This window comes from Bombus huntii, chromosome 8 (genome assembly GCF_024542735.1).
Source record: "Bombus huntii isolate Logan2020A chromosome 8, iyBomHunt1.1, whole genome shotgun sequence".
Taxonomy (NCBI): Eukaryota; Metazoa; Arthropoda; class Insecta; order Hymenoptera; family Apidae; genus Bombus; species Bombus huntii.
This window is the reverse complement of record NC_066245.1, coordinates 5,475,894-5,495,474: the sequence shown is the minus strand read 5'-3', so window position 1 is coordinate 5,495,474 and position 19,581 is coordinate 5,475,894. Positions and strand designations below refer to the sequence as shown.

Here is a 19,581-nt window from a genome sequence, read left to right as displayed (position 1 = left end):
CTCGTTGCGCGCTGCTCGCAGCACGCTAGACTACAGCGCAACAATTACGGCCACTTAATAATAACACGCCGGTGATCGCCCACGCGTTCCTCGAATAATGCGTTGCCCGTCAAGTACAACCCGAAGCTACGTTTAACTCCAAGTGTAACTGACGTTTGCACTTAGAACGCGAGCAAGACAGCTCGCGCGATGTTTGCTCAACCAATCTTCTCAGGATTGCGAATGGATTCGGAGTATGTGAGCATCGAGGTTAAGTTCGCTGAAGATAGAAATACGAGAAGCTATTTTGGGGTACAATACGCGTTGGTTTACTATCAGAGGCGTATAACACGATTGATAATATTTTAGAGTTTATGGTCGTAACATATGTTGTCCCACATCGATGCAGGAGAAGCCCTAGGGCAACGGAGATTCGCGGTATTAGGCTGAAAAGAAGAAATCAAATCTTATTGTTCTTCCTTTCTTGTATAATTAAATCCAATATCAATCCAATATCAAGCCACGATGTACTATCACTCTGTTTATACAAGCGAAATTTTAATTAATGCCCGATTAAATGTATTGCTATCGGTTCGATTCGCTCAATTAAACGTAAGCTTCTGTTACATGCACAAACGAAACATCGTAGATAGCGGAGAGGATCAGTGGATTTCTACTATACGAACTGCAATTATTAATAAATTATCGATATTTTATTAATCCTTATCGATATATGTTCCCCGACAAATTCGTATAAACAAAATCGTGCTTCATTTGAGGCGTAAATCGGTCGTATCGATTAAATTTCTAATTAGCGTTAGCCGATTTTCGGGAAAACGATCGTGCTCTTCCAAGAGAATATCTTGTACAACGAATAAACACAGATAATGAAATAACGCAGATTGCGATTTTCCTCCTTGGATATCTGAATTAAATCAAACGTATTATACGTATGAACGAAACTATATACCATTGATTCAATAATATTACTCGTTATTTTCATCTGTTGCAGCTCACATTGATCACGTGCGAAAGGTGGCTGGTGTGGATCACGTAGGAATAGGCGCCGGCTACGATGGTATCAATCTGTAAGTCTCTCGTGTAATTTTTATTTACAGTTCAATTGCCATTACATTTTTGTTACCCATAAAAATACACTTGGACTGTAGTCGAGACTGTAGAGTCTCTCGTTTGCGATAAATCGTGATAAGGTCACATGGAAAAATACGTACAAGGAACGTGCGAGCTTTAACGAACACACAGCAAATTAGGGTCAGAAAAAAGAAACGAAAGGTGGTAATTTCTTGCCACGTTGTGCCGTTCCCCTTATACCGGTTGCGATTTACGAGATTCAACATGTAGCTACCACAAAGCACGTGCTGTTCTTTTTTTTTTATGTCCGCCCGGGGTGTTGACCACTGCCTCATAAAAGCGTAATACCAAGAGGGTAAGCCGTACAAGTCGTTTTCCGTATGCCAGTTCTTAACCGTGCGCAACGTCTTAGAGAGATTCTGTGTGTTTTGTTGGAAATAGTTTTAACGCGTGCAATGCTCCATGCATCGTATATGATAAACAACGTTTGGTTCAGCATTTGGTGCATCACGTGTGATGCGGAAGATATTTTTCTACGTTACATCCGTGTATTGCTATTTTATGCATGGATACAGTCGATGTTGAATGAAAACTGCATAAAACACGCGTCGAATAAAACTGATACAATAGAACAAAACCGTGTTCATTTGTTGCGAAAAGAATGCATTAAAATGAAGACAAATTATATTTAATACGTCCTTTCCCAAACCATTCTAAGCCACGTATGGTTTCTTAGAAAGTTTCTTTACTCGAATCTCCTAGAAAATTGTTGAACTACTTTCTCTTGAACGAAACTATAACACTACGTATGCGCTATACGCTAACGTTATATTGAGAATGGTGGGGAATAATAGAAAAAATATGACGCGATCGATTATACCATAAAACGTATGAATGAAGACTAAAACGATTTAAACAGTGAACGTGTTAATACCATTCTGCGAGAAATTGTTTCACGCAACCCCTGTTTCATTAAAACGAGCGCGCGCCAACGTGCGAGGGGATGGAAGAAGCGATGATATCGAGCGATATGGATATTCGATATTCCATTGATCGAGCGGTACATTGACGCGTCAGTCAATTGTCGTCGCAGCTAATTTCTGCTTACCCGGTTTTAACTCGTGGCGACGTTAATTGTAACAGAAACAGCCGAGCGGCTAGGAATATTCCAGACGGACTAAAAGTAGATTCGCCGGGGATACGGCGCGGCGCTCTATTATCGCGTCGTCTCGTTTTGTTTGCGTTATAACTCGCCGGTAGAAGGTATTTAACAGAGTTTCATCGTCGCTGGAGAAACAAAGGCGCGAAAGGATCGGATGAAACGCGCGACTATCGGCCGACCCTGTTTGCGAGACTGTGACGCATTATACCTGCCCGAGGCTGGAATCAGAGAGCTCGCCATTAAGCTGCGCGAAAAAAAAACCAGAGAGGAAGAGAGAGAGAGAGAGAGAGAGAGAGAAAGGGAAAGGGAAAGACGTAACAAACGAAAAAGAGAAAGAAGCACGAAGCAGGGAAATGGGGCAGAAAGAAAGAGCAAGGATGGCAGATGCTAAAAAGTTGTCAGGTTTCGCAAATCCGTTGCGAAAAACACGCGTGGGTGTGGAGTCGCGCAGCTGGAGGGGACTGAAAAACAACGCGAAGCAAGCGGAGCGTGATTTGCACGTCGAACTATAAAAAAAAGATAGAGGGAAGAACAAAAAAATAACAAACGAGAAGAAAAAGGTATCGATCGAACCCGTTTAACCACAACGTTTTCGTACTTTTGTCAGGGAGAACCGAACGCTTCTGGCATACGGATAACACGCTCGAGTTGTCTGCGAACGATCGAACAATTATTAATTGGACAACGAAATTCTTCTGTTCGTGTGTTTGAATTTAAGTTGGGCAATAAAAGGTTAATACGAAATATCTTGGTGTACCTACAGTATGCATAAATATAAATAAAATAACATAATTATAATTAACAAATGTTTGTCGAGTGAGCAATTAAGTTTTAATTATATAACTTCAAAGTAGCGTTTATCTGGTGAAAAATCTTTGGTAGCTGAACCATAAAATTGAACTCGCGTATGCGCTCCATTTGTCTAGGAAAGAGATAGAGGATAACGCTTCTCGCGGATTTCTGTTGGCGAGAGGAATCTCAAGAAGAACTTTGCGTTGAAATGAACGAAAATAATGTACGATTTCTCCTTTTCACGGCGGCGCAAAAAATTCTTAATATTACGCGGACCAGCGACAATATTAAATTAAAAATTTCATCGGGCTACGTAACAAGAATTCGAGCAACCCGTAGCTACGATTATTCCTCGGATGAAGAACGTAGGTTGAGAATAAAATTTGTTTCATTCGCGCAGCCGTAAGACAGCTAAATGTAATGAATTAATAATTGGAACGTATGTTTAATAGTGTGGAAAATACGAAATCGATTAAAACAATTAGTCCCTCGCGTCTCTATACTCCTTCATCGATTACAACGTTTAAGAGGAAAAAGGGTACTATTAACTGGACCAGAAAATTGGACTATTGAATAATAATGAACTGTAGAAATTTAACGAAGTATCGAAAGTATTATATTTTGTTGAAAAGTTCGGATTCGTTAGTCTGTGGAATTGGAATAAACAACAAAAGAAGCCGTTCCCTTGGTACATTCGATAACCTTATCAGACATTCTTAACTAAGCTAACGAAATAACGATCGATAGCCAGTTAAATAAACTCAAATAAGTGCGACCAATTAATCGCGCGACTTTTGTCGATTGTCAGAAAAATAATACCAATGAAAAAATGATCGAGTATATTTTTGAAAAGTTTACCACGGAATAAAGCCAGTATGTAATTCAGGTTTTAGTCGAATAATCGATACGTTAAAAGACATTGCCGTGTAGATCAAAACGCGCGTATTTATTTATTCATTTGAACGAGGAAGAGCAGCTGAATCTGTAATAGATGGACGTGAAACGGAAATACGAAATTGACAGAATTCAATACTTCTCTGTTAATTACGCTAACAGGCAGGCTTTTAAAGAATGTTAAAATTCATATCGCCGTAACGTTCAAACAGAGTTCCCACATACCCTTGTTATTAATTGCGATATCTACGCAAATATAGATATATATATTCAATCATCCAGCGTATAACGGTCTATGAGAGATATTTATTAACACTGTAACAACACGATTAAAAAGTAATTACATGGCTGATGTTCAAACGTATAATCTCGTTCGCCTCTTTTGAAGATTCTCGTGCTCTGTAGGGAAACGTAAACAAAAAATAGATGTTCTATTTGGATTTCCCACGAACTTTCAACAAAAAGGGAACATTCAAACAGTTCCCTTTTTCCCTTTTATTACCATTCATAAATAACCGGACGCTTTGGTCGATTTGCAACAATAAAATATAAATTGTACCAAATTACCCTTTAACGAACCCAATATAAATTTCAAACGCCTATTAAATAGCGTAGCGCTAATATATTTAACTGTTAATTATAATTTACCGCTTACATAAAGTATTGCTTGCGTTAATACAAGTATCAAAGACAGTCACTTTCTATCAGTTTATCGCCTCGAAGAAACTCTTATACTTCAACGATATAATTCGTTACAATTGCGGACGGTTCGTGGTTTCTAAGAATAGCTGAATGGAAGATAATTAAAAAAAAAAGAATGGAAAACGTCGAAATTACGTCGGTTTCAGTGATTTTACGAACATTCATGTCGTGAATTTTTCGATACGAACCTCTTTGAAGATGATTTGTCATTCGCGTATAAAACGTTTTATTTCTGACGCCGGACTTTAATTTATCGACAATAAAAAAGAGCTTCGGTAATATTGATGGACGATCCCGTACAGTTCGGTGATAACAAATAACAGACTAGTTAGCGAATAATGAATGGTATAAAAGGGATTTGGTAATATTGATCGACGATTTGGTAGTTTGATGACAACAAACAACGGACGAGTTACAGAATAACGTCAAACTTCCATTTTGAAAACACGTTTTATAGCGTGCATCGAGATAACCGCGAATTTTTATTCGCTGACGAATTGATACCGATGAGAGATAAACAGCAAGCGAGCAAATGGAATCCAGCATAATTGTGCTAAATCTGATAATTACCATCAATTATACTGTCCAATAATCCTGCAATCGGCGTAATTAGCATCGATATCGGGAAAGGAAAACGGAAAACAGGGGGGAGAAACGGATCGGTGCCGAATGTATTTTTCTTCTTTCGCGACCGCTCGTTTTGGCGGAGTATCGATCGATCTCTTCGACGTTTCTTCCATTGCAGCCGCTGCTTTTTCCTCTTTCCGCCTTTCATTCTCTCCTATAAATCACTGTCAGATCGGCTGGACGAAATGTATCTTCTGGGTCGAATAGGATTTTTGGTTTCGACGTCAGTCGTCGTCCATAGAACACGGAAGAATGAAAAAAGATGGCCGTGATACAGTTCTGGCGTCCACCGTGAACGCTGGCTTTGTCGAATTTCCTTCTTTTCGTAACGTTCTGCTTGCCTGTATTTTGCGTCATGATATCGGCTCGTCCCGTATCCCGGAAATCGTGCGAATCAGTTCCAATCTCGCTTATAGCCTCCGTTTCCTCTTCTCCAACACGATCACAATCCTTTGTGGCGGAAAGGCGCGCAGAATTGGAAATTTCGCGAATCGTAGCGATACTCGCGTTCACGGTTAGTCGTCGGTAGTGCGACGAAGTGGACGCAACGCGTCCTATACGACTCCGATAAATCTCTGTGACTCAATTTTTTACGGGTAATATTTCATCACGCGTAGTACTTCCCTTTCTTTATCGGCGTGGTCGATTGCCAATCACCAGCGGCGTGCGTAATTGTTATTCGTTGCTTGATTAGAAAAATGAAAAAAGAAACGGTAGAACAAGAAAGGAATGTATGAGGAGAATGAGAAGTAGGAACTGGTAAAATGATTATGGTCTATCGTGAATCGAGCCGATGAAAAATTTCATATCGTAATCGAGCACCGGTACCTGTTCTACTGACGGCTAATATCGATAATACTCGTGCGCCAGAGGCATTGATAACGGTGGCTGATACCGGGCAACGAGGGAAACGTATTTCCCTGGGAAACGATCGCGCCACGTCCACGACGTCGGCCCCGCGTGCTCGTTCACGGTCGTCTCGTAATGACGGACGCACTCGATTTGGAAATTTCCGAGATTGAAACAACGCTCGTGACCGCAGACAGTCGATGTCTGTACACAGTATACAGCTACATAACTGCCAGTTTCAGCCGCGATATGACGCGCTATGAATAAGTCTCTAACCGCTCTTGTTGTACCGACATTGTCAGCAGGTAGCTTTCAACGGTTCTGCAACGCTCGTTGTCGGCCGGTCCTTCTCTGCCGCTCGTTATGACGCGCGTAATGAGAACGTCGAAATTCAGACTGATCCCTTTTAACGCTCTACTCGCTCGTCATTCCTCTAATTCGCCGTGAATATCTGCTGCGTGCGTCACGTCGCGTCGACGCTGTGCCATCGACCATATCGAAATTAGTTAGCCAGCCTTCTGTCACGTCTCTGCCATTTCGAACCACGCGCATCAATTTATTTATTTTCGGCTACCAACATAGCCGAAGGGACAGTCAACAAAGGCAATCGTCGATATGCGTTCGATCGTAACGAGGATATCGACAGGGAAATATAAAAGAAGCAGTGGAAGACGTAACGCTGTTCCAATTCCGCTTCACGACGACCCAGATAACGCGGTTTAATTGCTAAGTTACCGTAGCGCTGTAATATTGCGAACGAAAAACGAGCCAACCGTCGCGTTTTAACGATTTCGTCGTTAAACATACATTTAATTAAAACGTAAAAAAAAAAGAAGGCCACCGTCACAAAACGTTTTTACGCCGAATTGAAAAGATAAAACGTATGAATAGCTCGGGCATGAAACCTGCAAAAAATTGTGTGCACGTGGTAGAGGGTATTAAAATAGGGGAATCGATCGATTTCGGGAGATTCAAGAACTTACTTTTACCGACCTTAATTACGTAGTAATAATCGGAAACGAAAATACGTGTAATCGTTAATTTTTATTATCTGCCCGGCGGCTCATCTGCGCTCATCATCCCAAGTCGTTATAAAAAGAAACGAGTTAGGAGAGCTCGACCTCGTAGCACATTTTCACGTTCGGATCGCTAGGCGGACGAGGCTCCTAAAGAGCGAAATCGCCCCCTGACGTTTCTCGCTCTGCGCCAGCCAACGAGCCGCGCTATCATCCGGCCCTGGCTCTATAGTAATTAAAGTAATGAGGAATAAACCGCCCGAGGAGAATTGTAATTTGGAGGAGGGCAGCTCCTTCTCCCGACAAGCTCGTTACCGTTCTTCGGATTTCCGTCGTAACAGCTTTGTTTCGAATGAAAAACTAGCACCGGTGACGTTCGGAATTTCTTCGCTTTTATCTTAACGTTATTAATGTTGCCGCGCCGCGTGTAATTGAATACGAGCGAAAAGTGTGTACAAGCGGAGCCAGAAATCGAATAACCTTACTGAAAGAAAGTATTTGTGTGCGTGTGCAAGTGTATATATATATATATATATATATATATATATATGTTTATATATATGTGTACACATACTTATTGTGGAAAATCGTAGAAAGAAGTTGCTAATTCTTTCGCAAGTGAATTTTTATACGCGTTAAGGGACCTGCCCCGTACTCATGCATTATGAACAAAGGTTATCGCGAGTTTTCTCGGCGTGTACGCTCGCTCGCGCATTAAACGTGAAAAGGATTATTCGTCCAGGACCGGCGTAATAGATTAAACTTCCTCCTAAGAATTACGCGGCGGTAAAATTACTGTAGTAATATGGAGAACGTGAAGTATGCCGGCCTCTTATAAAAGTTTCAAGCAGTTTTCTAATTTAAACTCTCGCCGCGCTTCCCTCGGTTCATTAAAACCCTATTTTATCGCGTGGAAATATTTATGTAAATAGTGATCTCCGGGCTTGTACGAACTTTCCGTCTACCGCCGATGAGGAAAAGCCTTTTATCGAATGTTGATTTAACGCGAGCCGTAAAAAGGAAAAGCCGATATTGAATTCCGTCACAAGAATGCAGTGTATTAATCGAGAGACGATTGAACGTCGACGAAGATATTAACATTAAAATTATCGACCGGTTTATATTGTACATGTAAGCATGATTATGATTCAAATATATAGTGTACGGTACAATATATCGTCGTTTATTTACACTTTGTGTACGAACAAGCGAATGCATAGTTTTGAATATACAAATTCACAATTCAATTTCTGCGGTCTCAACTAACGATGGGAAATAAATTCTTGTAACGTATGCAATCGTTTCCTTTGTATATTCAGAATAAATTTCACGAGCCAAAGAAGGAACAATTGAATGCAATATAGAAATAACATAGACAAAACGCACACGCGTGTCCGATTTTAATTCTTCAGCCATCAATTTCTATTATTTAAAACCGATAGAAACAGTTAAAGGGGATAACTAGGGTACTTGCATTAATTATCAGAACTACTCGATTATCCGAATTATCTTCTTCCATAATCTACTCGAATAAACGAGATCCTATTGCATAAAGTAAAATAATACCTACATATGTATAATGATAATTTTATCGCAATAGAAGTTAATATTAATTTTGCCATAACCTTCTACATATTTTTAATGTGAATTATAGAAACAAGCGAACCTAAGTTTGTTAATCCTAGTGTTATCAATCGATGAAGATTTTCACGAGACTGCGTTATGATCTATCCTTTTCAGGACACCGGCAGGCTTGGAAGACGTTAGCAAGTATCCGGAGTTATTCGCAGAACTATTGGCGCGTGGATGGTTGGAAAAGGACATTCAGAAGTTAGCAGGCCTGAATCTCATTCGTGTGTTCAAAGCGGTAGAGAAGGTAAACGTCCTATGATAAAATCATCTTATATATACCCATAAGTATGAGCACGATACAACGACAATTGATCTAAATTTCGAAGAACTATACGCATATATGCGATTCTTCGATCTGAACCTCATTGGAATCCTTTGACATGAAGCACCTATTGAGTTGGCAACCAAGTGATTGCGGATTTTGTCGTTAGGTGGTATTGACAAAATCCGCAATCATTTAGTTGCCAACCCAATAGATAAGCTAAAATCTAATTCCGGAATCATTTTTAGTATGCGACCGAATAAAGACACGAAACATTCCAAACTAGCTGACGATTTCTAAAGATTTTAATAATGCTCCAACGATCTGTCACATTTATCTCGATTCTCTGTCAGTGTCCTAATACTTACGAACGAAGACTTACTCCTATCGCATGACTCGTACCGCCAAATACGAAGGAATCAGAAGTGAAAAATCAGTAGGACGATAGCCGACTGGTAGCCTGGTCTCTGGCGCGAAATAACCGTTGGTCCTGAACCAGGTTAGCCGAGTCGACCAATATCGGATTTAATAAAGCACACAAATCATGCATTCGCCGGTGCATCGTCGAGAGAGACGGCTGGACCGCGCGTACACTCACCGACGATTTTTGTTCTCTTGGAGTCCTGCCAATCCCAGAACCAGCTGGCTCGATTCTCCACCTACCAAAACCACCATCCCTCTTCCATGATTTGTACCGATTTACCGTGTGCACGCACACGTGTACGTATCGCGTATACCGGAGATCATATGTTCTTTACCTGCGTTTTCTAACACGCTACCCTGCCACGCGATAACGTTTATTCGAGTTTCAGAGATAAAGAAACGACCGACGGAGGAAAGTAAGGCAGAAAACCGACAAATTTGCGATCAGGGATATTTGCAGAGAAATTGAGACCGAGAGAAAATGACGACTTCTCCGAAGCTTATTTAGGAACTTCGATCGTGAAAGCTGTCAAATTTGTCACATGTAGCTACGAGATTTATTTCTGTTCCATAATTCAGTGATATTCTCGGTGTTTGTACATTTCCAGTTGAAACTTGTACGCAGGTACACCACTTCCTTAATTGCATTTATAAAAATATGAATCTACATAAACATCGAGACACTATCTATCGTTTGTAATTTATAATATCGAGTAACGAGTCACATACAGTTTTCTATGTGCGACAAGCAAACGAGTAGAAGATAAATAATTCGTATAACGTCCCGACGTGACAGGTAAAATCGCTTTTCCATGGCGTATCTCTCCCGTTCTTTTGACGTCGTATCGCGTTCTCTACGTTTCGCTACTGCATCGTAGAGTCCTCGCATAACGGAAAAGCCCAAAGTAAACTAATTCGCTGTATGAACAACGTGTACCGGAGTATGTTTTAACAGAACATTAGTGGAATTACACAAAAGCGTGTAATGCGGGAAATTACGCGTACAAATAGTGTCGGTTATTTGACAACCCTCGACGTGGCCGTCACTGAAATTATAACGATAATTTAATCGCGATCCTCTCACCGTCCACACAACGAAACACTGGCCAAAGCGGATTTCGTTAATACGCAAAAGTAACGTGGAACACGGTGGTAGAGTCAGGGCGATACGTTGAAAACTGACAAACGATTTTACCTCGGCGAACGAAGCGAAACGAATCGCTTGCTTTTCGACGAGATTCATGAAGGGGAAAGATGAGAGTTTCCATCGATCCAATTAAACGTTTCGCTCGCGGAAATTTGTACTAGACTCCGGGAAAAGCAAATTATCCGCACAATGAAGCACGGTTTCCAGCAGAACGATCACTCGTGTTTCGTTAGAACACGGTTACCTACGAATGCAACTCCTTGGACCTGACAGGTGACGTTAATTCATACATCGACGTACAAAACGAAACAAGCTTCATCTGTAAGTACGTGTTCCTTTAAGCACGTACCTATATCTATCTCTCGCTGTGTTACCAAACATGTCACAAACGACAATGGCTTGAACGATTTTAATTCTCTGCTCCTTGTTGCGAATAGATGTTTCTCCACGTAGAATCCACCGGATTTCGGACTGTTCGTTACCGAAAACGAGAATTGTCGTAATTGTTAAAACAATAGACGGGTCTACCGTACATCTGGGGACTCGACCGACGCACGAAACACCGTTGGTGGAATTGAATCTCAACGTTGTTCCTCTGGGGCGAGCACAAAATTCGGGATTACGTCGATCTTCTGTATCTGTTGTACCTTAGAATTCTTAGAAAGACGAAGAAACGCAGCTGCAGACGTATCGTCTACGATATGAACACCGCGCGAAGAAGGTGGTCGGGAAATTGAGACTGGTCCTGAGACGCGATTGCTTTACGAGCGGCATTGTCTCTCGTTAATTGCATCCCGAGAATCGAGGTGTGAAACACAGTTGTTTCCCGAAACAAGAAGCTTCGAGACATCGGCGAGATAAAGTCTGAAGGAGAATTAAGAGCAAACTAGCTGGCAGCGACGCGACGTAACGAATTCTGACAGAGGACGATCAAATAAGAAGAAGTTAAGTGCGGTTGGATAATTACGAGAAAGCCTTCGCCCCGCTTAATACATTTTCATGTAACCACCGGGCAACGTTTCTCCTTCTAAATCGATAAAATCGTCCAACACGTTAAAAATATACGACGTTTGGTGCGTTATCTCGCGCACGGCTTATGATCTCGAAGGTCGTAAGTCAGCGGACGACCGACGATACGTTTCAGCCTGTTCAGAAATATAATAAGAGAGCCTATTATCATCGGTCGAAGGTAAAGAAATACGGGGACGAGGCGCGTTTGATTAAAAACATTGTGAATTTATGAACGATAACTTCGACGAAACGGGTCTTGGCCCCTACCTACGAATCATCTCGTCGTCCATTAACATTTTAATTTCCCTGACAATTCTACGGAGTGGTCCACGACGGCGAACGTTTCGTGGTCGTGCACCGACGAGGGAGAGAATTCAATTTAAAGATAAAACGTACGCGGACCATGAAAAAACGACCGTGTATTACGACCGAAGCGCGTTCGTAACGTGGACGAACGATGCTTTATGACGGTGCAGCGCAAGATACGAACCACGAGACCGACGACAAAACTAGATTTGATTAGGGCAGTTGAAATGGTCGAGTGTACGCTGGAAAGTCATTTTCTTTCCGACTTTTTGAATTCTCCGCGAGCAACAGATATCGCTTCATTTTTTTGTCCCGTTTATTCGAAATTTATTCGACCAAAATATTCGAGGACAAATACAAAAGACACAGAACGGTGGTTGGCACGAAATAAATGAGAATCTCGGTATTTTACAGCCTCGGTGACGTTACCGCTTCTAGTATCTTTATTTTTATCCTTCACGTTCTCGTAGATTCCGTTCACGGGCAGATCGGTTAAAGGATAATATCACGTTGACCTACAAAATGAAACAGCGATCGCGATGTTGGAAAGGGCCTCCTCCCGATGGAAACGCGCAGACCTCGTTCGAACGAACGATTGCCGTTAAACGATTAAAAGGCAAAAACACGAGCACGCTGAATGGAGAAAATAAATTTTTAAAAAAGACAGGGAAAGGGACAGGGGGTGTAGGTGAAAAAAAAGTTGTGAACATCGGTAACGCGTTCGCCGAACGTTACCACGGCCGAAAGCTTCGGCTGGACTGTAATGGCCGTGGAAGGTTAATGGGCTTACCGAAAATTGATGGTGGCTGTACAGAGTCGCACGAAATACGTGCACCGCGAACTTTTTCCCTCGGCATCCTCGGCTTTCACTATACACCTTCTTCCGCATTCCCTTTTTCTTCTCGACCGACGATCGTGCCCCGACCGTGATTTTTCCTCAGAATATTTGCAACGCCATGCGCACCCTACGACCACGATTACATTTTCCTTCCCTGCCTTCCTTCTTTAACGTTCGCCTCCTTTCGGCTGCTCCGCCTTTCACCGACTCGAAGCACCGTGAAAATTGATTGACTGTTTCTCCGGGATCGACGATATCGAGTTTACGCGAGCAGCAAAAAACTTCCATTTACTCGAGAAAATTTGCTTTCACGTTGCTTAAAACCGTGTAATATTTAATTTCTTACGTTATGCCGCTACATGGACAACAACGCAAAACAATCAATCGTTTCATCCTTCGTTCCTTTTTCTATGTTCTTTCAGTTCTCGCTGACGAAATCGAAATCGAAATGGAAACAGAGTGTCTGTGTTTGCAGGTTCGAGACGACATGGCTGCGGATGGCATCGAACCCTTGGAAGAGGAAATTCCGTACGAGGATATAATCGGTCGAGATTACTGCCGTTACAACATGAAACGACTGATGGGTCCTTAGCCACTGCGAATCAGCTCCGAGGATGGTCGATGGTTGGAAAAAGGAAGAAAGGGGGCAATAGCGTAAGCAGCGAAACAATCGTCGCAGCAGCAAAGAGGGAAACACTCTGTCGAAGTGTTCCAGCTCGTGAAACCTCGCGCCAGCTTACGACGACTCGAGCTCCTCGACTCTTCGCTCTTTTGATCTTTTTCCCCGTGCCATCCGCGACTCTCGGACGCGAACGTAAGTAAATAGGCAAACTCGATTTCCTTGGAAGATTCCCGAGTCGCGAGACACGAGTATTCGCAGACAATGTCGAGTGAAGCGACTGGTGAAAGGGTAGAAGAGCTCGATCGCGCGATTGTATTTCGTCACGGTGGAACGACGTTTCTTCCTTTATAGCAGAACAAATGGCTTGTTGCGAGATAACGATGTACGCGTCTGTATAAAAGGACGAGCGTCTCTACGACTTTTGAAGACCAAGACACGTATTCTTGTGTGTCGAACGTTTAAAGATTTAAGATCAGCCATAATCGATGTGTTTAATTTGCACTCAACGATATTTTCGTCGATGCTGGAACCAAAACCGCGCGTTCTAGTCAATATAATAATTATATTATGTATAAATATGTACACATAACGATCGATCTCGCGAACGACTGACACCGATCGTCACACGACGGTGACTATTACTAATCGAGTGGATGACTGCTTCAATGTGTTCTATTGTGCGTGCGTGTACGTATGCGTGTACGAGAGAAAGAGAACTAACGATGTTTGTACATATGGTACCTGAAGTCGATGAACATATTGACCCTCCTATAGAGCAAACCGACCAGACGTAATTTCATCGAGAAAAGATTGAATCGTGACGAGATCAAAAAATCAAAGAGAACGAATTAGATAAAATTTCGATTAAGAAAGAATGGAGAACTTACGTTTCATCGAGTAGCGTTCGCCTCGGTTTGAAAGATTTTAATGGCCGGTTTGATCAGACTGTCACGGAGGGAACTAAATACGAAGTTATGCTCGAGGGAGCCTAAAAGAAAAAAAAAAAGAAAAACGTTGACAAAGTCAACGAGTGCGCTTCGTGGCGCACGCCACGAGAGAGAGAACTTTCCTACGATTTTGCACGATCGAAGTTGACGTCGACGTGCGCGTCGATGCGTTATCATCACAATTGACTTTTTTCGAACGCGTCTCAATTCATTGTAATCGACACATTAAGGCTCGTATATTCTAACTAACGCACCGAGTAAATATCCTTTCTTAACGATGTTTTTACACTAAACTTTTAATATAGCCAGATTTTAAAAAACGAACGAGCATGGAGCAAAAAAGATAGAAAGAAACGCGAAGAGCGATAAAAACAAGTCGAAGACGTACTATCAACTTCCCTCGTGCCACCGCAATCCATCTGATCGTTAATTTTATGTAAATCTGCGCGTCGTTTCAAACTTATGCCATTTATGTTCTGATCTAAAAAGAAACGCAAGAAAAAGAAGAAAAAACAATCGTAAGACTTGTTTCGTATCGATCGATTTAACGATCATTCGTGTGCAAGTAGTCAAGATCAACGAAGCGCCAGCCTCGTGAGTATATCCTAACATTTCAAACGTTACCGATACCAGAAATAAATCGACGGCAAATCGAAATACGGTCGTTGTTTAACTGATCAAGCTCACCTGTTTTTCTTCACTCAGCAATACCATCCTTTTTTTCCCCTCCTATGAAAATAAAACATTTTACTGCTACGATCGTTCTAATTCCGCCCGATCTTTATTCACGCATTCTGAAAAAAATTGCAAGTATCGGGCAATATTGAAAATATTAAATTCAATATAAAAGACTGCGATATATTGAAAATATTAAAGAGACGAATGTTTTCACAACGCGTTAGGAAGGATTCGCACGAATTTTTGTCAGCACAAAGAGCGGTATTCCATTCCACGGAATATTATTTTCAACAATTTCAACAATCAAATTTATCGTGAATATTCTGTTTCACCGTGTGTTTCATTTTATTCAACGCGATAAATATAAACATAAACGGAGATATGAACCCATAGGGAGATTCTGTAAGCCGAGAAACAGGTTCGATGCATACGTACGAGGTGAATACGTTTAAGTATTTCAATCATAGAATCAATTTTCTCGAGAACAAATCTTCGTATGTAAAAGTTGTATTCCATATTTTCAACTTATACGTTCGTATAGGATTATCCTTTTCTGCAGTTGTACCAGCAGTTACGAGACTGTGTACGTATTAACAATTACAAGGCTCGTGGTAACAAGGGTAGCGGCGATAGAGCGAGACCGTGGCTGAAAGTCAATGCGATACAAGCAGATCGTTCAAGTAAACGTGCTGCTGTAAATCGAGTGCATCGATTCGCCAATTTACAAGTAACAAAGGGCAGCGCTCGTTGGTGATTCACACAGCGCGTAGAAGGCAATCAAGTGCAAAGCACACGTTGAAATCGTAAACGCGACTTGGTTTATTGGCATTTCAGAATGGTACGTGCAGTAAATTCCGGCCGGAGCTTGATTAGATTGTCGTTCCGCAGATTTGATAATGGCTGATTACCTATCAATCGAATAAATCAATCGTTCTCCTCCGGGATACAAAATTTGACGCAGCGCGGTATCGTTGCGAAAGTCGTTGGATCGTAGTTTATTTTCCACCGTTTGTTTGCGAGATCCTGTGTGTTTCCTTGTCTGCCTTGTATGCGTTATTATCTCATAACCGAAACGTCGGCATTCCCATATCTTTATACGGTTATTTTCCGTTGTATCCTGTTTTACGTCGTGCAGTAAAAAACGTGGCCTTAATTCGTCAACGTTTTAAGATAAAGGTGGAAAATACAGGAATAAAAAATGTCAGTCCGGGCCCGGTGTTCCACGAAGATAACGAGTTTTCGTCGTCCGATCGTCTAGAAGTATCCGATGGAAACTGTCGCGCGAAAGTTCGCAGAGAAAGAGAAGAACGAGAGTCCGCGAAGAACGAGAAAGGTGCGAGGCTGAAAGAACATCGTCCTTTCAGTGATAATTAATTTTTCGCCATTGGTAGTCCCTAACGAGCTCGTTAAAAAGTTTTGACACGCTTAAACCTGGATTCGGCCATGCAAAAACCACTTAAGCTTCCTATCTCGACGGGGCGGCAGTGAATGAACAATCGATTTCTTCGTCCAACCTTCCGTTGCAAACGAAACATCTCCCTCTGTGCTCTATTGTTTCCTTCCTTCTTTCATACCTCTGTTACTGTCATTTTCCCGTGGATTTTCTCTATTCTCCGACTCCGATCTCTGCCCGGCAATGTCGATTCTTTACAACGACTTTTGTAAGAAACAGGCGGAAGGAGAACCATAGAAGCTTGAAACAACAGGAAGGAAATATCTTGAATACGAAAGGAGATACAAAAAGACGAGGAGAAATATCGAGGAACGACAAGAACGTGGAAAGGCAAAGCCAAAGCCACTCTGCCGTTGTATCGCTCTTAATTAAATATCCAAGTTTATGGAAGAAAGTCGAATTATAAATTTGATCCTTTAATACTACTCGCTGCGTATTATATGGAAACTAGGATTATATTTCTTGCACGGTTTAACATATCCCGCGAACGATACTTTTTCAGCTACGCTGTTCTATTCTCTGTTCGAGGATTTTTACTGCGATCGCGTACGAAACTCCGAACAAACGTAGAACCGTGTATCGCTAAATCATAAAGAACGGGGGGAGGGGGGGGGGGGGGAATCACCCTGGAACGTTACGATCGCCCTACGAGTAACCAAGAAACGTTAAAAAGTTCCCCATCGAGGAAAGCTTGGTCGAAGAAAGAGGATTAACCAGGTCGGTCAGGTGTATCGAACAGAACGAAATGAAATATCGGTGGCCTGAATTTTGGCCCTCGAGCTAGCAGGAAGATGAGGTATCAAGTGGAAGACGGTGTAATGACCACAGCTAGGAGGAAATGACGCTGAAGGGGTTACGCAGGCAAACGGGCAGAGAATTAACGGCACATTTGCTCAGAATTTGCTGCACCGGCGACCTTGCTCTCGGCTTATACGATCAAGAATCAAATATCGGTTGGTAGGTTGATCGTATCCCGCTTCAGGAAGGACGGCTTTACGATTCGGTCAATCGTAAAGCCTGATAGCTAACCCTATCTAGGTCCGGACAGTGGATCGACCGACCTCCATAGAAAACCATTTCCAGGTGCTACACCGCAAGACCCAGAGACATTTGACGGAATCTGCCCGTTCGTGAATATTATATCGCGGCCGTGATTGAATCGATACAGAAACGGAGAAATTCGATTTGATGTGTCCGGTCAAATGGAAGTCGATTTACTTTGTTCCCCGGCTTTACTTTTGACCAACCTTCGTTCTAGCACCGTACAGTCGTTTGAAAAATTTCCACGACTTTTTCTTTTATGTATACTTTTATATGCGATTCGCTTTACCCTACAATCTGCCACTCGGCGCTACAGCCCTCGAATTTCTTCGATCTTCAAATCGCCACGTGGCTTGAATTGTCGAACGCGTGCGTTCATTTCGCGTGATCTTTGCATGTCTGCTGTGTTCCCTGAGACATTCGAACGGGACATTGTTCAAAAATTTATTTGTACCCTTGACAGACCGGAACTTTTCGGTGATCACGCGGCGAAATACGAAACGAGCAACCATATAAAATATGTATCGAGCTGGGACCTTCGAGATTAAGATTCTCAACCTGCTGCTACCTCAAATATACTTTGGATTTTGTTTGATCTACACCTTGGAGAAGCGCAGACTGAGCTTCCTTTTTGTAATTAAAGTTATGTTTTGAATTTGATGGAAACTTGTATACAGTGGCACGCGAAAGTATTTGAAATTGAAATTTCATTAGCACTGCAGTGAAATACGAATGTCACGAGCATAATCACGTAAATTTTAAGGTAAATTTGAATAAATGATATTTCTGACGTTATTACTCGTCTTCTCTTTTAATATATGGAATTGATCCATTTGACTTGTAAAACTATAACGAGTATTAGGACGGTTCCATAAAATATCGAGGCTCGTTGCTACAACGAATAACTGATTTTAATTCAATAGTTTGAACACTTTTGTGATTTCTGCGAGATATACGTTCGTATTAAATCTTTTGCAATTTTTACGTACATTTTCAGGTTTGTTTCAAACTTTACAAATACACCCGTAGTAGTCAAGTGAAATTTCGAAATGTATCATATAACACACATATATTCACAAAAGGTTTCTCCAAATGTTCGAATACTTTCAGAAGCTACTGCAGACCGGAACAACGGAATAACAAATTTTGAGCTGCTGCGAAAAAATATCTTTCGTTTTGCAAACGTCGACCGTAAAACGTGACAAGAGCAAAAATTGTATTTCAAAATACAAGACTGGCGCGACGGTTCGGAATTAACACGCCAAGTTTCAAGCAGCGTGTTCTCGCGTTGCTGTTGCGCGACGTTGAAGCGAACTAGCTCGCGCAGATTCGAGAAACAAAAGTGTCGGTCATTGAATAAATTACGAAGTAAATGAAACGCAAATCCGGTCACGCCGCTCGTAACGGTAACGGCATTAGCACACAGATTAAACGGAAGAACCTATCTGACCCCGTAATATAGCCCGCAATATCTGTCAAGATTGCAACGTAAACAACCGTTGCGGCGTAAAGAATGGTTTTTATGAATTTCGAATCAGAAACGATACTCACCGGACTTCAATCTTCCGACACTCGGACAGGTGATACGTTTGCACATCGTTCTTGTGTGTTGCCGCGTTTTCCATATTTCCTTGCACACAGGTGGAATATGTGCGCGTGCGATATAATCGACGCTACCGCCCGTCGCAATCCCTGAAAATAGAATGTAAACTTTATGGGGAAACACGAGTGAAACGAAACGCGTTAGCCGTGAATAAGAGAGGATAAAAGAGGAAATAATGAAACGGCGCTTTACTCGCGACTCTTTAGCAGCGTTTCCAGGGCCACGGTTGCCACCGCTTAACGATATTAAACCGTCTTAATTCACTGAAAATAGGTAGAAATTTTTCCATCCAACCTAATGCGGCTGAAATTCAGAACGCGGACGGAGTATACACTCGCATGAGCGTGGTAAATCAGGCCGGAGACTCGTGACCATTGTCTAGCATTATCGAATTACCATATTACTTTTTCTTCCCGCTTCCATATTCTCTCGACAACAACCCTTTATTTCCATCGTTTCTCTTTTTACCGTTTCTTTTTTTCTTCCCTCGCCCCGTGTCGCGCCT

General features: G+C 41.8%; 1 protein-coding gene across 5 annotated transcripts in view; it reads left to right on the top strand.

The window, feature by feature from the left end:
- Positions 1–14,978, top strand: part of LOC126868371 (dipeptidase 1) — a 76,336-nt gene extending 61,358 nt beyond the window's left edge. For all 5 annotated transcript variants that reach the window (XM_050623718.1, XM_050623719.1, XM_050623721.1 and 2 more), the window contains exons 9-11: positions 992–1,067; positions 8,854–8,989; positions 13,208–14,978. In XM_050623718.1, coding sequence (XP_050479675.1) covers positions 992–1,067; positions 8,854–8,989; positions 13,208–13,324 — 329 coding nt within the window. In that variant the 3' untranslated portion in view covers positions 13,325–14,978. The remainder of the gene's footprint in view (positions 1–991; positions 1,068–8,853; positions 8,990–13,207) is intronic.
- The last annotated feature ends 4,603 nt before the right edge of the window (positions 14,979–19,581 follow it).